Below are 20,955 nucleotides of genomic sequence, written 5' to 3'. Positions count from 1 at the left end.
GAGAAGGCTGTGAGGAGCTGGGGTGCTAATCCCCACCAGGTGGTGACAACATCCCCCCATCACCATCAGTGGACAGCATGTGGGGAACCTGGACTTCTGTCCCCACCCAGCCTGGCAGTAATGAGACATGCATTCCCCATCTAACTAGGGTAGAATTGAAGCAGGCCTGGAGGAGAATCTCAAGTCCCAACTCTGCCCAGCAATAACAAGGAGCTCCTGCTTACTGGGGGTCAACTGATTATAAGTATAGCCCCCGGATTTCCACCCCACCAGGCAGCATTGAGGGGGCATCCCTGTTTACCCACCAGAGCGGCATCAGAGGAGGCCTGCCAAAACACAAGACTGAAGTAAGATCCAGAGTCTTAAAATATAATGCCCCAAATATCCAGGCCATAAAAAAAATTACTTATAATTACCAAGAACCAGAAAGATCGCAAACTCACTGAGACTAGATGACCAAAAGAGGCCAGGAGCAGGATGACTCCAATGTTAGAATTATCTAACAAGGATTTTAAGGCAGTCATCATAAAAATGCTTCTGTGGGCAATTACAAATACACTTGAAACAAATGGAATAATAGAAAGTTTCAGCAAAGAAATAAAAGACACGAGGAGAGCCAAATGAAAATTTTAGAACTTAAAAGTACAATACCTGAAATTTAAAAAAAAAAAAAAAAAAAAAAAAACTCAATGAATGGGTTCAACTGTAGAATGGAGAAGAGAAGACAGGGGAAAGAATCAGGGAGAAGGCAGAACAGTAAAAATTACCCACTCTGGAAAAAAAGCCAAAACAAAAGAAAATAGACTGAAAAAATGAACAGAGCCTCATGGACATGTGAGGATTTTAACAGAAGATCTAACATTCATGTCATCAGAATCCCAGGAGAGTAGACAGAAGGCAAGACTGAAGGAGAACTCAAAGAGACAATGGCTGAAAACTTCTCAAACTGGCAGAGGACATAAATGCTCAGATTCAAGAAGTTGAAAACAAACAGGACATACCCAGAGAAATCCATTCCAAGTGCATCATAGTCAAGCTTATTAAAACTGAAGACAAAACAAAATAAAACCTTGAAAGTAGTCAAAGAGAAACATTGCCTTTAGGGGAAAAACAATCCAAAAGACAAAAATCACCAACATCAGAAGAGAAACACAGAACATCATTACAGATCCTGCAGATATCAAAAAGATAATAAGGGGATATTATGAATAGCTCTAAACACATACATTGGATAACTTAGATGAAATGGACAAATCCTTGAAAAGTAGAAATTACCACAACTTAATAGAAAATACATAATTTGAATAACCTTTTAACTATTAAGAAAATTCAATTCATAATTTTAAACTTCCCCCCAAAATAAATTTACAGATCCAGATGGCTTCACTGGATAATTCTACCTAACATTTAAAGAATTAATACCAATTCTACATAGTCTCTTCTAGAAAATAGAACAGAGAACATTTTTTAACACTTTCATCAAGGCTGTATTACCCTGACACCAAAACCAAAGACAGTGTTAAAAAAAGTATGGACCAATGCCCATTATGAATGTGGATGCAAAAATTCTTCACAAAATATTACCAAGTACAATTCTGCTATATGTAAAAGGAATTATAAGCCATGACCAAGTGGAGTTTATTCCAGAGATGCAAAGTTGGTTCAGTTTCAATCATCAATCAATGTAATCCTCTTTACTAATAAACTAAAAAAAGAAAAGTTACCTTATCATATCAATTGATACAGAAAAAAATTGACAAAATTTAATACCATCTTTCTCAAAAACTCTTAGAAAATTAAGAATAGGAGGGAACTTTCTCAATTGGATAAAGAATATTGACAAAAACCTACAACTAACATCATTCTTGATGTTGAAGACTATTTTCCACTAAGATCAGGAATGAGGCAAGAATGTCCACTCTCAATATAATGCTGCAAGTTCTACTCAAGAGCAACTATAATATCATTGAATTTAAAAAATACTATTCAATATATTTAATATATTGCTGGAAATTCTAGCCAATGCAAGAAGGCAAGGAAATGAAATAAAAGGCATACAGATATGAAAGAAATAAACTGTCTCTATTTGTAGGTAACATGACAATTTATAAAGAAAATCCATAAAAGAAATGATTTATGAAAGAAAAATTGGTAAACTGGACCTCACCAAGAGTAAAAACTTTTCTCTGAGAAATATCTAAGACAGTGATTCTAAAAAAACAAACTACAGACTGAGAGAAATATTTACAAATCACTTATCTGACAAAGGACTCATAGCTAGAATATATAAATAACTCTCAAAACTCAACATTAAAAAGCAAACAATCCAAATAGAAAATTTATGAGATATGTGAAGAGACATTTCACTGAGGAAGATACATAGATGTCAAATAAGCACATGAAAAGATGTTCAACATCATTAGCCATTAGGAAAATAAAAATTAGAGCAATGATAAGATGTCATTACACAGCTTTATGAACAGCAAAAATAAAAAACAGTGACAGTACCAAATTGGGATTGGGATGCAGAGAAGGGGTATCTCTAATGTGTTACCACCAACAATGTAACATGGTACAATCATGCTGGCATATAGTTTGTCAGTTTCTTTAAAAAACTAAAAATACACTTATGAACCAGCAATTGAACTCCTGAACATTTAATCTAGAGAGAGGAAACTTACACGCACACAAAAACTTGCTCACGATGTTTCATACAAACTTTATTTGTAACGACCCAAAACTGGATACAACCAAAGACTCTCAGTAAGTGAATACTTAAACATACATGGAGTACTACTAAGCTATACAAAGGCACTCTCCTGAAACATGCAACAACTCGGATGGATCTCAGGACATTATGCTGAGTTTAAAAAAAAAAAAAAAAAGCCAATCTCAAAAGATCATATTCTCTATGATTCCATTTATGTAACATTCTCAAAATGACAAAATTATAGAGGTGGAAAGAGATTAGTGTTTGTCAGGGGTTAGAGATGGTGAAGAGGAAGAGGATGAGTGAGACTACCATGGGTACGTGGCATGACAGAGAACTTTGTGGTGATGGAACAGGTTTGTATCTTGATTGTGGTGGTGGCTACTCAAGTCTACACGTGTGACAAAATGCAGAACATATACACACATTGTACTAACGTCAAGTATCTTGCTACAATTATGTAAGATGTTGCCACTGGGGGAAACTGGATGAAGGATACTAGGGTCCTCTTAGTACTATCTTTGTAACTTCCCATGAATCTCTGATTATTTCAAAGCAAAAAGTTAAAAAAAAAAAAAGTGAAGTATAATTCCACTTTCACAGCACTTAAAAACTGGCAATAGCTAATCTGTGATGTTAGAAGTCAGTATAGTGGCTCCTCACCATAGGGCAGTGACTAGAAGGAACAAAGGGGGCTTCTGGGCACAGGTGATGTCTTGGTCTTTGGACTGAGGCCAGTTACATGGGTGTATTCAAATACCTTGCATGCAACTGAACACTTAAAATATTTGCACTTTTCTGCAGGTGTGCAGGTGTGTTATATTGATGATTAAAAGGTCATAATGAATTAAGTGAAAAAAGCATTCAGTTGTACATGAGATTACCTGTGAGTACTATAAATAAATATGTTCTGGAAGGTGTCCTTTGCAGAGGGCAATTGGGAGGTAAAGACATAGAGAGATGCCTACTTCTTGCTTTATACTCTTCTGTGCTGTTTGAATTTTTTAAAATATTCACTATGGAGACTCCAGCCAGAAAGCCAGCTTTGACCTTTCCCACTGTCTGGGTCCCTCTTGGCCTTGGGCTGGCTCCTATGACATCACTTACCACTGCTAGAGGATGGGGCTTTTAAGCCTCTAACCGACCTAGTCTAGACAGCTGTTAATTGTGTGCAGTGAAGCATTTAATCAATCACTGTGGCTTTTCTCCATAATGCAAATGCTTTCCTGGAATGACAGGGCTACTGGGCCTCACCCTGGGCAGAGTGGCAGGTGGGTGGGCTTTTCTTTTCTGATCATATTGAATATATGAGTCTACTGTCCTTCACCTGATCCCAGCCCCTTAGACTGTTCCTATCCTCACTTGTCAGGCATAGCTCCCACTGCCAGCCCATTCACTCCACTTACAGAACCTGAGCCTTCCTCCAAGTCCCATGTTTCCAGGAAGTCTTGGATGCAACAGAGACTCTTAGGCTTTAGAGATAGACACCCCAGTTCAAACCCTGAGCAGTTCTGCTGATGATAAACTCCCTAACCATGGGCAAGCTTTTATTTACTCTTCTGTAACATAGAAATACAGGCACATTCCTGGCATGACTGTTAGGAGGATTGAATGTAGCCATGTGAATAAAGTACTCAGTCCAGAATCTGGTACGTGATGAGAGCTTTGATAAATGTCCATTCCCTTTCCTGGGGGCTCCATTTACCCATTCCTACCCAACTCACCTAAAATTATCTCCAAACACACTTGTGTTATAAACTATTCAGCAAGTCAAATGTGCTTGTTGGGGGTTGTTTATGCATATTCCCTCCTCAAATTAATTGTAAATCTGTGGAGACCAGAAATGGCCCCTGACATCCTCAGTGCCCAGTCCCACCTCTCACACACAGTAGATCCTCAATAAGTGTTGATGGAGGCACTGGTCATCCATTCCAATAGGGGCTCCCCATCTACCCGCTTGAACACACTGATATTCAAGCCCATAGGAGGCAGCCAGATGCCAAAAGACTTGACATTTCAGAAATGCAATCAAACACTTAACATGCCAATCTAGCAGCCATCTGAGCATCCTTTTCTCAGACCCAGAGAGCTCATGATAAGTCAAGACCACTTTTACACTGGTCTATGATAGCCACTTACTAGCTATGTGGTCTTGGGCAAGCTCTGAAACCTCTCTGAACCTCCACATTCTTGTTGATGTATCAATACATGGCCCGCCTCATAGGACCTTTACATACCAGAAGGACTGGAAATGAGCAGGAACTCAGGTTTGGATCCAGTTTCCACCATATCCTTTCCTTCCTCTGGGCCACCAAGTCAAGAGTCCCTCTGCATGCTGCTGGAGGATCTTTGTCCCTGGATTCAGATCTGTGAAGTCCCCTGGTCTGTCACATTCCATTTATGAATAAGTTGCAGAATGGTTCCTCAGAGAGCCTGGTTGCCTTCCCTCTTCCCAGGACTGACTCAACATGTCCCAAGGGGTTACTGAGCTCTGGCTCTATGCCAGAAGGGGCTATGCGCACCATCCCGTTCCTCATGAAGCAGGTAATTGAGAGCAGCAAATGCGAGCCACATGTATAATATCATATTTTCTAGTAGCCACATTAAAGCAGTAAACAAGCACACACCTATAATCTCAGGTATTCCAGTTGGAGGATCACTTGAGCCCAGAAGGTTGAGACCAGCCCTAGCAACATAGCAAGATCTGGTCTCTACAAAAAAAAAAAAATTAGCCGGTGTGGTGGCACATGCCTGCGGTCCCAGCTACTCAGGAAGCTGAGGCAGGAGGATCACTTTAGTCTGGGAGGTCAAGGCTGCAGTGAACAAGCCTGGATAACAGAGAGAGACCCTGTCAAAAAAAAAGGAGCAAACAGAAACAAACAAATAAAATGTTAATATTATTTTATTTAACATGAATATATTAAAATCATTGTTTCAACATGTAATCAATATAAATTATTGATGAGCTAGCTTACCCTTTCTGTACTAGGTCTTTGAATTCACATGTGATTTTATACTCTCCACCTCTCACTTCTGAAGAGCCACATTTCAAGTGCTGCCCAGTCACACTTGGCAGGTGTTGCCATTGTGGACAACACAACTCCAGCCCTGCCCTGGGACCTGGTGAAGAGTTTAACGTCAGTTCTCTTGGCAGTTCCTAATAGAGCCAATCTCACTGAAGCCCTGTTCTGTTTTGGCCAGGGCCAGCTTCTGAGCATCCCAGCGGCCTATGGGGATCTGGAGATGGTCCGCTATCTACTCAGCGAGAGACTGGTGGAGCTGCCCACCGAGCCCATGGATGACAACCCAGCCGTGGTAGCAGCGTATTTTGGGCACACGGCCATTGTGCAGGAATTGCTTGAGTCCTTACCAGGTAAATCACAGGGCACGAGCTCTTAACCATGTCTCAGGGCACCTCTTCTTAGGCATCACCCCAAAATGTTTACTTCTTCATGCTTTCACCAATAATGAGATCAAGAAATCCAGGGCAGGCCACTGACACCCAAACAAAGTGAAGCTTGCCTGCTAGCCACATCCCACCTCTCACTCCCATGAACTCATAAAAGAAAGTCTCAAACACCATATTTCTTAAAGAATATAATTAACATTGTTTTTTAAAAAAATAATTAATAGACCTTGGTCTTTTTAGAGAAGTTTTAGATTTATGGAAAAAATTGATTAGAGTGTACAGAGTTCCAGAATTAGTAATTTGAAGGTATGTTAACAGAAAACAGGTGATCCCTAATTCACTTACACAAGAATGTCTAGGTAAGAGAGACAGAGTAATCATGCTAGTAACTTGTATTGAGATGGGGATGCATCAGTCTTAGGAGGCAGGTGCTATATTTCAGGGCCATGGTTTTCAGATGAGGAAACCAAAGCTCAGAGAAGTGCCCACCGTACCCCCTCCACACGGTTTTCCCTATAACTCTGTTTTGCATTAGTGTGGTACATTTGCGACAATTGATCAACTAATATTGATACCTTGTTACTAACTGAAGTGCATTGCTTACTTTGCAATTCATTCTTGCTGTTGTACATCCCATCGGTTTTGACAAATGGATAATGATACGTATCCGTCAGTACAGTATTACACAGAACAGTTTCACTGCCCTAAAAATTCTCTGTGCTCCACCCCTCCCCTGGCCCATCCCTCCCTCCCTCCCCTGGCCCCTGGCAACTACTGACCTTTTTTAGTATCTTTGCATTTTCCAGAACATCGCTTTAGTTGGAATCCCACAGTATGTAGCCATTTCAAACTCACTTCTTTCCCATAGCAATATGCATTTAAGGTTTCTCCATGCCTTTTTGTGACTTGATAGCTGCATAATATTCCATTGCATTTGTGTACCACACTATGTTGCTTTTGTAGGAACTATTTTTTTCTCTGGTGAACTCAAGATGTCCTGGCCTCCTGTAATTTCCCATGGTGGTCTTAGCTCAGAAACACTGCACCAGTCTAGGCAGGCATCGCTACAGTTATAGGTTGAGGCACACCCTAGCAGTGGTCTTTGGGAGTTAGGATTTTGCTTGGGAGCCAGGGCCCACCTCCTGGGTGGGAGAACATGCAGTCGCCCAGGGCCCTGCACCTAGAAGGGCCCATATTTTGTTTAATACTCTGTACTCACTATCTTAAAATGTCCCATGATTTTTAAACAAGAGGCCCCATTCTTTTCATTCTGCATTGGGCCTCACCCCTTATACAGCAGCCTGTTTGAGAGTTTCCAGCTGTGTGCTTTGATAGATCTGTGCTCAGAGCTGGTTCCAAGCTGGTGTTCCCCTCATGCGTCTGAAGGCAGAATGACGTTATGGGCAGAAATCAGGGCAATTTTAGGGCCCATGAGAAGCAGACTAAGACAAGACATAGGAGGGCAGAGAGGAGCTCGGGTGCCCCTAAGGAGCCAAAGGCTGACCTGCCTCTTTTCAGGGAGCCCCAAGATTAGCTCTGTTCTAGCCCTGAAGAGTCTATGCCAGCTGACTCAGTCACCTAATGTTAGCTAATATTTATTGAATACTGCCAAGTGCTGAGCACTTTGTAGAACTTGAGAGACACAGAGAATTTTTTTTAAGATTTTCCCAGCCTTTTAGTACCTCCTGGCCAAGCAGGGGAAATTAAGGCAGAAAGGAGTAATGTTGTGCAATGTAATTATGCTGAGGTTGAAGTATTTTTATGCAAAGGTCTGGGAGCACACAGCAGGGGGCAGGTTTGTCTGGATGCAGGATGGGGTCTCCCAAGGGAGGCTGACATCTGACCTGGGCTTTGCAGAGTGAATAGGAGTTTACTTGGCAGACAAGTGAGGGAAGGACTTGGGTTGCCTGCTTTCGCAGAACCGGAAGTGTGGCTGAACCTCATCTTGGTTTTCAACTACTCCCAGGAGCATCCTGTCTTCAGCTCAACTCTGAGCAGAGCTACTGAGGACTGAAGGATTTCAGACCATTGTGGTGGACTTCGCAGAAAGTGCAGAGATGGGAAAAACAGTGTGTACCAACCCTGCACTTCCTCCAAAGGAGTTCCCAAGCTGGAAGGGAAGTCAGCCATGGTCAGGAGTAAGTTAAGACAAGAAGACAAACAAGGGACAGGCCGGACATGGTGGCTCATGCCTGTAATCCCAACACATTGGGAGGCCAAGGCAAGAAGATCACTTGAGCCCAGGAGTTCATGACCAGCCTGAGTAACATAGTGAGACCCTGTCTCTACAAAAAAAAAATTTTAATTAACAGACATGGTGGCACATGCCTATATTCCCAGGTACTCAGGAGGCTGAAGTGGGAGAATGACTTGAGCCCAGGAGTCTGAGGCTGCAGTCAGCTATGATCACATTACTGTACTCCAGGCTGAGATAGAAGGAGACCCTCTCTCAAACAAAAAGCAAAAACAAGCAGCAGCTAGAGAACAAAGGAGGGTTTGAGAAGAAGAGGGATGAGAGGTTGATGGGATTTATTCTTTGAAGCACGTTGTTATGTGATTCCTGGTCTCTGAAGCTGAGCAGGGAGGAAGAGGGGCTCCTCTGAGTGTCATTGGCCTTAGGCTGTAGATAATACCTGTAGGGGTTTTGTGTGGTTAAGAGAGCACCCTTTGATTTTAGACAAAGCAAGGTTTAAGTCTTGACCTTGTTATTTACCAACTGTGGGACCTTCAGGAAGTTTCCCTGCTGGGTGTGTCCCGCAGACCCTGGCTGATGGATGAAATGAGTACTCAGACACAGGTATACAGTGTAAGAGCAGCTGGGTGACTGCCTGGCTCTAGTGGCCAGAGAGCAGCCTGGAGAAGCTAGAGCTGCTTGCTTTTATTCAATGCAGGCACAATGCCGAAAACCTGGAGCGAACACAACCTATAGGTAATTAACATTTATTGTTCCTGTTTCAGGGAACGTCAAGTCAGCAGATGATCAAAGGTCAGTTCCTGGTCACCATAAGTAAATAAGCCTGTTTAAGATACATTTCCCTACACTCCTTGCCCTCTGCCTTTAGCTATTCTCCCCCAGGGCTCTGCAGAACCTTCTGAACTTTCAGAAGGTTTGCATCCTTTCACTGTAGTTTTTCCCACCACTCTGACCAATCTCCTACATTTCCAAACCTCTCTGAGCTTTGGTTTCCTCACCTTAAAATCATGGTCCTGAAATACAATGCCTGCCTCCAAAGACTGGCACATCCACATCTCAACAGAAGTTACTAGCATGGTTACTGTGTTTCTCTTACCTAGATATTCTTGTGTAAGTGAATTAGGGGTCACTTATTTTCTGTTAACATACCTACAAATCATTAATTCTGATTAACAGTAGAGGGAGAAGAAGGGATATTTACTTGGCACTGGCTCCAGCCTCAGTCCTATGCTACATGCTTTATTTGGTGAATAACAGGGCCGTCCTGACCCTGCTTTCCTGATCAATGTCCTGTCGTTAAGGAGAGGGTCACTCTCTCCTCACTTGGGAGCACTTTGATCCCTAGGACTATGTGCCTCTGGAAATGAGACAGTGTTATGATGCATGTGGGAAGTGTCCATGCAGAAGATGAGGTCATTTTTCCATGGCAACTAGACCCAAAAGATATTGCACTATTTTGAACTTGAAGATATTGTAACATTTCAGCCCACACTGTCCCTGTTAATTCAATGTGCTAAGTGTTATTTCATCCTGGAATTAAGTAGGCAGTTCTACTGGGGAGAAATTCTCAGTTTTAGGCCTGACAGATCCATTTCTTTCACCAAAGCTTTTATTATTATTATTCATGAAAGTAATATATGTATATTATAGATAATTTTAAAATGTGGGAAAGTGTTATACTCTAATAATACAATGATACAACGTAATGAGTTAGGATTTATTATCCAGGCACTTGACACACATTTTGTGATGTAGTCCTCATATTAAACTTGGGAGGATGAGTATTTTTATTCTGATTTTACCAACAGCCAAACTGAGAGAGAGATTAAGAAATGTGTCCAAAATTACATAGCTAAATTATTTTAGCTCTAAAATGCCTGTCTCCAAAGTTCATACTCCTGCATGTAATGTTACTCTAGGGGAGGGGTGAGGGCAGGGGAGAGCCCAGAGATAATACCACAACACTGGGGTAGTTCTTTCTAGTCTTATTTCCACACATTCATTTTTTATTTGGCTAAGATCAACCTGGATATGCCATTTTTAATCCTACATTTTATTGCTTGGCATTTTCTGACAAGCAGGTGGGGGAATGATGCGTGGAAATGTCATATGCAATTCAGAGGGGCTATTCCAGAAAACACTATCAACTCAACAGAAGCAACTTTCAGCTGGAAACAGGGCAGTTGGATTTTTTTTTAACTTTTACTTTAGGTTCAGGGATACATGTGCAGGTTTGTTACATGGGTAAATTGCATGTTGCTGGGGTTTGGTATGCAGATTATTTTGTCACCTGGGTAATAAGCATAGTACCCAATAGGTAGTTTTTTAATCTTCACCCTTTTTCCTCCCTCCACCCTCAAGTAGTCCCCAGTGTCTGTTGTTCCCTTCTTTGTGTCCATGTTCATTCAATGTTTAGCTCCCCCTTATAAGTGCAGTATTTGGTTTTCTGTTCCTGTGTTAGTTCACGTAGGATAATCATCTCCAGCTCCATCCATGTTGCTGCAAAGGACATGATCTCATTCTTTTTTATGGCTGTATAGTATTCCATGGTGCAAATGTACCACATTTTATTTGGTCAGTCCATTGTTACTAATGATCTAAGGGAAGAGCAGAGTGGGAGCAAGCAGCACCCTTCAGTGGCACTTTCCCTTTGTCCTGCCATCTCCTGCCAGGTCCCTGCAGTCCCCAGCGGCTGCTGAACTGGATGCTGGCCTTAGCTTGCCAACAAGGGCACCTGGGGGTTGTGAAGCTCCTGGTCCTGACACATGGGGCTGACCCAGAGAGCTACGCTGTCAGGAAGAATGAGTTCCCGGTCATCGTGCGCTTGCCCCTGTATGCGGCCATCAAGTCAGGTGGGTTTCCCCACTACCCTGAATCAACCCTGACCATGTAACCCATCTCAGCCTCCAGATGTGGGACTGTGTCTTTATTCTCACTCTTGGCTCTCAAATTACCTCTGTGAGGAGACTTTTGCAATTCCTGTTCTGTGTTTCTTTTTCAAAATATCTGCACCCTTCCTCATTTCCCCCTTACTTGCCCCCGCAAGAGGATTTCAGTGACAGAGACCGACTGTGTCTAATGGGACTGTTGTATGAGGTACTCCAAAGGGCAAAGTCCCACAGAAATTCTCCTACTAACAGGAACTTGATGCATCAAGGGAAGTAAATAGAGAAGTCCAACCAGCACAAATACCTTTTCAGTTTCCATTCCACATATCAGAGTCTGCCCTTCCAACAACTATGACACTTTCTGTACCTGCATGCCTTTAGCTTTCTGGTTTTGTTCCTTTAGGGAATGAAGACATTGCAATATTCCTGCTTCGGCATGGGGCCTATTTCTGTTCCTACATCTTACTGGATAGTCCTGACCCCAGCAAACATCTGCTGAGAAAGTATTTCATTGAAGCCAGTGCCTTGCCCAGCAGTTATCCGGGAAAAACAGTGAGTAGTCACTGCCTGTGGAGTGTGTTTAGTTCCTTTTGTATTGCTGTAACAGAATCCTACCGACTGGATAATCTATAATAAACAGAAATATATTTGGCTTACAGTTCTGGAGACTGAGAAGTCCAAGAGCATAGTGCTGGCGTCTGGTGAGGGCCTTCATGCAGTGGTATCCCATGGCAAAAGTGCTGGTATCTTGTGAGGGCCTTCATGCAATGGTATCCCATGACAGAATGTGAAGGGCAAGAGACCAACAGACTGAGAGGGAAGAACTCACTTTTATAACAACCCACCCTCAAAATAACATAACAACATTAATCCATTTATGACGGTGGAGCCTTTTAGGCCTAATCACCTCTTAATGGTCCCACCCCATAATATCTTCACAACAGCAATTACATTTTATCATGAGTTTTGAAGGGGACATCTGGACTTCATCCCCCTTCCAAAGTTTTTTTGTTTGTTTTTGCTTTTGTTTTCTTGATTTTTTCAAAAATTGGTTAAATATATCATATTTAACATATTTCTTTTTTAATTTTTTAGGTGTTAAAATTAAATTTTAAAATTACCAAAGTCATATATGATTGTTATAACAAGTGATCACAATTGAGAGTGGTAATCAAAATTTGAATCTTCTGCCCTTGAAGTAAATAATTTAACAACCTGGTAGGGATTGTTTCACATCCTTCTATATGCAATGCTATAGAAACATTTATAAACCTATATAGGGTTTAGTTTTAATTTCCCATTTTAATAACAAAAATAGTATTGCATTATTTACATTATCTTCAACTTGGCTTTTTAAATGTAGTACTCTATCATAAACTTCCTCTAGATCAGTTAGTGTGGCTACAACTCATTCTTTTAGGTACATTCTTTAAATACATAGAGCCAATGTAGCTTAGTTGACATAGTTCTCCTCCTATTGGTGAACATTTGAAATATTTCTTTTTTTTTTTTTCCTCTTACAATATAGCCTTATTTGCTATGGTATGTTTGCCTATGTAGAGCACAGTCCTAAAAGTGGACTGCTTTGGAAACACTGCCCACAAACACTCTGGTGATTCACACTTTCACCAACAATATATGGGATTCTCTGCCTCCACACCTCAGCCAGCATTAGGCATCCTGGAGCCTATTAATTTTCATCAGTGTGATAGGCAAAAATAATATCTCCTTATTTTAATTTCCATGTTATATTATTAATCTGCATTCCCTTTATGTGAACTGCCTGTTAATGTTAGTTGATTATTTTTTTCTAAAGGATTGTTTGTCTTTTTTCCTCACTTTGGAGGGTTTTTTTTTTTTGAACATTAGAGATTTTTAAGACTTTGTTTATCATAAATGTTGCCAATATTTTTCCCAATCCATTATTTTTCTTTTTTTGTTGTCTTTTGTGATAGCAAAGATAAAATAATACATAATTCAATACGTTAATCTTTTCCTTTCTGGTATGTGGTTATGCAAGAAGGCCACTTTCACTCTAATTTTATTTCAGTATTCTCCTGGAGTTCCTTGTAATGTTTTCATTCATTTAGTTTTTAAATTTAAGCTTTAACCTTTCTGGTATTTATTTGTGTGTATTGTATGAGGGAAGTGGCAGAGGGTGGAGGTGGCTTACTTTTATCTCTTCCAGATAGCCAGTTACTCTAGCACAATTTTTAAAATAAAGTTTTCTTTTTCCTCTGAATCGAAATGTCACCATTGGCATTTTTCCCAGTACCTATATCTGTATACATTTTGGGATTCTCAGTACTGGTTCACTGGCCTATTAATCTGTTTCTGGCAAATGTCATATTGTTTTGATTATAGGCACTGCATTTAAGTCTTACAATCTGTTAATGCAAGTTTTCTGTTCATTTGTTTTTTCCAAAGATATCTTTTTTTTTTTTTTTTTTTTTTTTTTTTTGAGACGGAGTCTCGCTCTGTCGCCCAGGCTGGAGTGCAGTGGCGTGATCTCGGCTCACTGCAAGCTCTGCCTCCCGGGTTTACGCCATTCTCCTGCCTCAGCCTCCCGAGTAGCTGGGACTACAGGCGCCCGCCATCTCGCCCGGCTAGTTTTTTGTATTTTTTTTTTTAATAGAGACGGGGTTTCACCATGTAGGCCAGGATGGTCTCGATCTCCTGACCTCTTGATCCACCCGTCTCGGCCTCCCAAAGTGCTGGGATTACAGGCTTGAGCCACCGCGCCCGGCCTCCAAAGATATCTTGACTGAACTATTATCAGACATTTGTTTTTCTATTTTGTTGATTTCCCACAGTGACTCTATTTTGTAGCTTTTATGTTCCTTAATGAGATATTTTTCTTTTCTTCCTAAAAGTCCTGGACCTGTCTTGTCTATTTGTGACTTTTTTATTGTTTTTGCTACCATTTTAATGAACTATCTATATATTTATATAACTCTTTTCCATTTCTATTCCAACCTGATATTACTGGTATGGAGAAAAGTTGTTTTGGTTATTTCTATTTTATCCAGTTCCTTTCCCATCTTCTCTTTTTCACTCTAATGTAGTTTTCACTAGAATTCCTTGATACTTTTGGATATATGGTCACATATTCTGCAATTTCAAAACAAGTTTATCTCTTCTAATATTTATACAACTTATTTTTCCATGTCTTATTGTGTATCTTTAGCAATTTCAAAAGTTGAATAATCATGATTCTAGCAGTTATATCTATCTTATTCCTGATTTTAAATGTCTTGGTGTCACCAGTTTATGAGCATTTGCTCTAGACAGTTAGCAAATAGATTCTTGTTATATTTAGGTAGTTTCCATGTATTCATTTTTGCTTTGAGTTTTTATTAGGAAACATTGCTAAATTTTTCAAATCCCTTTTTGCAGCAATTAGTGTATTCATATAGCTTTTCTACTTTAATTTATTAATTGAATAAATGATTATGATAGATGTTGACTCAACCTTGAACTCCTACTATAAATGCTAATTGTCTTTTTTTAACTGCTGGATTTGATCTGTTGATATTTTATTTACAGTTTCTGCATCTGTGTTTACAGGTGAATTGATCTATAATTTTCTATTTTTAATGTTTTTATGTGGTTTTATATAAGATGATGCTAGCTTTACAAAATAACCTGGGGAACTTCCCATCTTATTATTAACTGGAGAAGTCTCATAGGAATTATATATTGTTAATGGTTAATTAGATAAAGCAGATCTTTATTTTCTGATTCCTTTTGAAGTCATTTGTCAATTCACATTGTCTGCTTTCCCTTATATGCAAATCAGGAAATTATATTTTGGTAGAAAATTATCCATTTCCTTTAGGTTTTTTAATTTACCGTCATAATGTTGCATTGACATTTTTCTTATTCTTTTCTTCTATATCTATACTTATATTACTCTTTTCATTTATGCTGTTGAACAATTTTACTTTTTCTCTTTCAAACTTAATCAAATCAGCCAGAGATTTATGTTAAAACACAAGGAACTGTCAAGGAACGTGATAGATTTTTCTAATTACTTGTTTTGTTTGTTATTTCATTAATTTTCACTTCTGTCTGTATTAAAATCCTCTTCATATGGTTGTTTTGGGGTTTTTTGTTTGTTTGTTTATTTTTGTTTTTGTTCTTTGAGATGGAGTTTTGCTCTTGTCACCCAGGCTGGAGAGCAATGGCATGGTCTCAGCTCACTGTAACCTCCGTCTCCCAGGTCCAAGTAATTCCCCTGCCTCAGCCTCCTGAGTAGCAGGGATTATAGGTATGCACCACCATGCCCAGCTAATTTTTGTATTTTTAGTACAGATGGGATTTCACCATGTTGGTCAGGCTAGTCTTGACCTCAGGTGATCCACCTGCCTCAGCCTCCCAAAGTGGTGGGATCACAGGCATGAGCCACTGTGCCCTGCCCATAAGTTCTTTTTTGAGTGTTTTGTTGATGGTGTTGAGGTTAAAGCAAGGCCTTGGCATGAGAATTCCTGATTCTCATCTGGACTCCAGGCTTCACTGCTGCGGGGTCTTCCTCTGTGTCTTGGTTTAGTGAGAAAAGCAATAAAATACCTGTCTCAGAGAGATGCTTGACAAATAAATGTAGTAATATTTGTAACATCCTAATAACAATGCCTGGCACATGGCAAATGCCTAATAGATGTTACCTATTTCTTGAGTTGAATATTTATTTCTTCCTTTCTTTTCTCTAATTTTAGCTTGTTGATTACAGTATTTGAGCCCTTTATGTGCTGCCTATTTGTGCTGGCTTTCTTTATCAGAGTCTGAAATATAGATATAGAGATATACAGATATACAGAGATGTACAAGTGTACATACATCCATCGACACAAATACATATATTTATTTCCCACTTCTGCTAGTATTTTAAATCTCGTTCTTCTTATGTCTCTACAAGGTTTTGCTTGACATACCTGGTTTCTGGCTTTATGACTCATCAATACCTATTTTGGTTATATCAAATGGCCACCTTAATCCTGTTGATGTCTCTATCCTTGAAATTGAGTTTGTTTTCTCTTCACGTGGCCACTTTGCCCTCTTTTTCTTTGTGTCAACCTTGCGTAAGTTTTCCCAGATGTTTATGTTCAGGTTTTTGTTTGTCTCTTTACCGTAGGTATATTTCTTATAAACAGCATTTGGGTTTTAATCTCATCTGAGTGTGTTTCTTTTGAAAGAGGAATCCACCCACTTCATATCTGTGTAGAACCTGTCCTATTAGTATATATTTTTCCATCTCTTTAATGTATTACTATTTCTTTTTTGCCCTTCCCTTATTCCTGCTGGTTTCCTAGTTTCTAAAGAATACTGATATTGTACTTTCTGTATATTTCTACCTTTCATTCCTTGGTTGGTTTTCTCAGTTATAAAATAGGGTTAACAATAATCTTCACCATGGAGGGCAGCTGTGCACTTAGCACAGGCCCTGGCACATAATAAGTGCTCAATAAATATTAGTTACATTACTCTTAGCCTCACATCACCAAAGGAAATAATGATCATCTAACCCTTACATCTATGTAGTGCTTGTTATTTTTCCAAGCACTTTCTTACCTTATTAGGTCCTCATAAGACCTCAGTAAGAACTGCAGGGAATAGTATCTGTTTTACAGATGAAATTATTGAGGTATAAAGACATTATGTTATTTGTCCAAGGATGACAATGCTAAACAGTATTGATGCTTAGACTCCTGAATGCAGGGCTTTCCCCAGTTCTCAGTTCCTGAACTATACTGCCTAGGTTTCACATAGACTAATGATTCTCTGCACATCAGAATCCCTGGGAACTTTTTAAAATCCTGACACTCAGACCACATCCTACACTGAATAAATCTGAATCTGTGGGGTGACACCTGGCATGAGGAGTTTTAAAAATTATCCAGATGATTCCAATGTGCACCCAAAGTCAAGAGCCAGTGACTCCGATTTTCTTGGTATAAGGGTAAAAGCAGAAACGGCTGTTGTCTTCTATCTGTGATCTTTTCTGTGAGGTAACTCTTCTTACACATGCCAAGGTTGGCATAGAGCATAGAGGAAGTGATTACTGCATTTTGTGAATGAAAAGACAAGGGAAAGGCAATGTTGCTTTTCCTCTCATTGGCTCTGTTGCATGGAATCAGAAGAGGAAATGAAATTTCAGCACAACCTGAGTCACAAGGACCCCTTGAGCTTCCCCAAAGCAGATGGTAATTTTAGCATTCAAGTGAATTTCAAAAGCAAGTACTTTGGAGTGGGTGTACCTGGCTGCCCCATCATCTCCAGCCTGCAACAGCACATTCCTTCTGTGCTGCTGGCAGGAGAGAGGAAAGAGGGGTCCAGGCAGAGGGTTCCAGCCGTCAGGAAGGATGACTCAGGAGCCAGAGGTAAGTGCTCCTACCTTCCTAGGTATCCAGTGGGATTAAACTGAGAATTTGGGTTGGTTCAGAATATTACACAAGGGTAGGCATTAAAAGGGTGCTTCACTGACATGATACATGGCCTGAAAACTCCTTTGGCACTGCTGGCACTCATGGCTGTGACCTTGTTGAAGTAACAATTCCATCAGGGCACACGTGACGGAGGTTGTCACTCCAGCCCTGGTACAACAAGCAGTCACGGGCCACACGATAATGTCTTAGGGAGATCATGCATGTGCCATCGTGTTTTTTGTGTGGTTGAGCTCTGCTTAACCCACCAGCTGGTCAGTATTTTTTAATGTAATTTGCTACCTGCATGGAAGCCACAGCCGATCCAGGTACAGCAACCCCTCTGTATGTTTCTAGGTCAAGCATAGCCCAAATCCACCTCTGCCAGCAAAGGGAGAAAGTGCACAGAAACCACATTTGTTTTCCATTGGTAGTGGCTGGCTGCTTGGGTTTTGTTGGTGTTTGGTTGAAGAAGGTTCCAGAGTCCACACTGTATGGTCTGGACCGTTGGAACACACTCTTTAAAGAACAAAAGTGAAGTAAAGTCAGACCTGGCCACACTGTTTGCCTGGCTGGGTAGTGCTCCTCTTAAAGCTGCTGAAGTTTTGCCTGAACATCTAATAAGACGGCCTACGTTCGTGGTGAACATCGTGTCAATGTTTAGCTGTGTTGCCATAAGAAATAGCTTAATGCTTTGATGTTGTCACACCCAGAAAGGAAAAAGAAAACTCAGAAATGCCAGGAAAAGCCTAATCAGATCCCAGAATAACCACGATGTTCATTCCTGTTCAGCAGTTAAAGAGCCAGGCTGAGGGCTCACTGGGGCTGTTTTAAATGTGGGAAGTAGACCAGACCTGAAATTAACTTTCAAACAACCCAACGGGGAAATTATTAATTTCCTTTTAAAAGTCTAATGATTTCAAATCTGGCAGCTAACCTAAAGAGAGAGGGACATTTGTTATTACTTTTTGGATCAGTTCCGCCTTATGTAGCTTACAAGTTCCTGGTGCCCCACCCTTCATGTCTGTGTGTCAGTGCCTGAGTGCAAGCAGCCCAGCTGCACATCCTCAGAGTTAAGGCAGGCACTTTACTGGGGCCATGCAAGCTGCCAATGGAGGCAGCCGAGCCACGGCTGCGTGCTCATGAGAGTGCCTGATGGCCGGGGGCTGGTGGCCTTTCCTGAGGCCTCTGGAGAACATCCCTGTCTTAAGTAGGACCTCACATTTGGTGCAGAGGGTGTTATTCCAGAGTTTTGTGCATTGCAGAGCACTTCCGCACACATCACCACTTCCCTGGTGCCACATACCCTCTTCTCAGCAGGTGGTGCTGCTATAGGACCAGACGTGGGCACTGGCATTCCCAGAATTCAGCCTGGCCCAGCAAGGCCCCCATGGTAAGAGCCAGTGCTGGGGCATGGACCCTGACTCCTCTTGGCCTGGCCCTTTCAACAATCGCTTGTGTGAACAGAAGAGGGGGCCCTTTCCCTACCCTCTGAGAATCACGAAAGCAAACCCTGGACTGTTCCCAGCATCCTTCCACCAGTTCCACTTTTCTTGTGCCCCGGTGAGCAGTTCAGTCCATTGTCCCACACATGCTCATTTTCTCTAGGTTCCACATACTGAAGTTTCCCCTGTCCTCTTCCTTGCCCATATGCTTTCCCTGTGGAACAGGAGACAAATGTGATGCTATCCACGTGTATGTTAGTGCTTCGTAGAACTCGAAAATGGGTAGCCAGGGTCACATGGCAGAATAGTGAATGGGAACAGCACATGGCTTTTCAGTCTGGTGTTCATGCTGTCCTGCTGGATTTTAAGACATCCTACAAAGCAGCCAGCATATCAATCACTTGTATTTAGATAACAACAGAGAAAAATGATTAAGCTAGACAGGCAGAAACAGAAAAACTATTATTTGAACTTGGTGACAAACTAGAAGACGTAATGAGTAAAGAATAAGAAAGAGAATAAGAGTAAGAAACATTATCCAAGGCTGTGAGAACTGTTGGCTATCAGTACTGAGATTTAGGTTCATTACGATGCAAATGGATTCTAGACAAGTTAACGTTAAGCTTTGAAAACTCATCAGAATATGCATATCTATAGATATGATTATTAATATAATATCTATAGATCTTATATCTATAGATACATATATATTTAAAAGCATGTTTATCCCAGTTTTAAGAAGGAAATGAGTGCCTTTCAATTTCTAAACGTATGTGAAGATATATGATCAGAAATAACATGAACATTAAAGCAAAATTATTTATACTAAAACATAATTTTAAAAAGAAAAGACATGGAAAATAGTTCGGAAGAAATAACTGACAAACAGTTAAATCCAAAGCAGATCACTGATGCAATTCCATGTCAGTTGATGATTGAATTTAATTTAGCCAAAGTTTATAGATCACCTGCTAGATGCTTGGGACTCAGCAGTGATGGCTAGACTCTTGCCCTGGCTGTCACATTGCTCACAGATTCCACTAAGTAAAAATTTGAGAAAAATGAACAGTTAATTTACATTTAAGAAAACACTGGCAGTAAATCGTGGCATGGAAACATATACAACATTACTGGCAATTACAGAAATTCAAATTAAAACAACTTGCAAGTACTGTCACACACCTATTAAACTAGCAAAAATAAATATACACACTGAGTAAGACATTTGGCAGAGCAGTAGAGCAACGGACACACCAGTATCTTGCTGCTGGCACTGTGAATTTGTTCCATATGTGTGGAAAGTAATTGGCATCATGTGGCAAAAGCTATAAACCTCTTTTCTCCCAGTGAACATGTGGAGAAATTGATTAAAGAAGAACGTCACCCAAACAGATAACCCCAAACTTTGTTTAGTGCTTTGAATAAAACTGACAGGGAGCTCTGAGACACAGAAGGCTGGGGTTGGGGCGAGTGACCACGCCTGAGGGTTAAGGAAGGCCTTCCTGAGGGTTTTTCCTTGAGTATTTCCTTTCTGAATTCAGTATTTCCTTTCTGAAGAATACCTCTAGGACATAATTCAAATGAAATCAATAGTGATTGCCACAAACATGGTCAAAGCACTGCTATTTGTGATAAGAAGACATGGGGGAAAGAAACCAACATGTCTGCTAGGTGTGGTGGCTCACGCCTATAATCCCAGCACATTGGGAGGTCGAGGTGGTGGATCACCTGAGGATAGGAGTTTGAGACCAGCCTGGCCAACATGGTGAAACCCGTCTCTACTAAAAATACAAACATTAGCTGGGAGCGGTAGCGTGTGCCTGTAGTCCCAGTTACTCCAGAGGTTGACGCAGGAGAATCACTTGAACCCAGGAGGCAGAGGTTGCAGTG

General features: G+C 40.6%; 1 protein-coding gene across 1 annotated transcript in view; it reads left to right on the top strand.

Annotated features, from left to right (window-relative positions):
• Positions 1–20,955, top strand: part of LRRK1 (leucine rich repeat kinase 1) — a 151,774-nt gene that overhangs the window by 58,552 nt on the left and 72,267 nt on the right. Inside the window, exons 4-6 of the mRNA XM_023193573.2 lie at positions 5,912–6,083; positions 10,986–11,165; positions 11,605–11,753. Of these exons, the coding sequence (XP_023049341.1) occupies positions 5,912–6,083; positions 10,986–11,165; positions 11,605–11,753 (501 nt within the window). The remainder of the gene's footprint in view (positions 1–5,911; positions 6,084–10,985; positions 11,166–11,604; positions 11,754–20,955) is intronic.

The sequence above is a fragment of the Piliocolobus tephrosceles genome, chromosome 6, assembly GCF_002776525.5.
Source record: "Piliocolobus tephrosceles isolate RC106 chromosome 6, ASM277652v3, whole genome shotgun sequence".
Taxonomy (NCBI): Eukaryota; Metazoa; Chordata; class Mammalia; order Primates; family Cercopithecidae; genus Piliocolobus; species Piliocolobus tephrosceles.
This window is presented reverse-complemented; position numbering and strand designations above follow the sequence as displayed.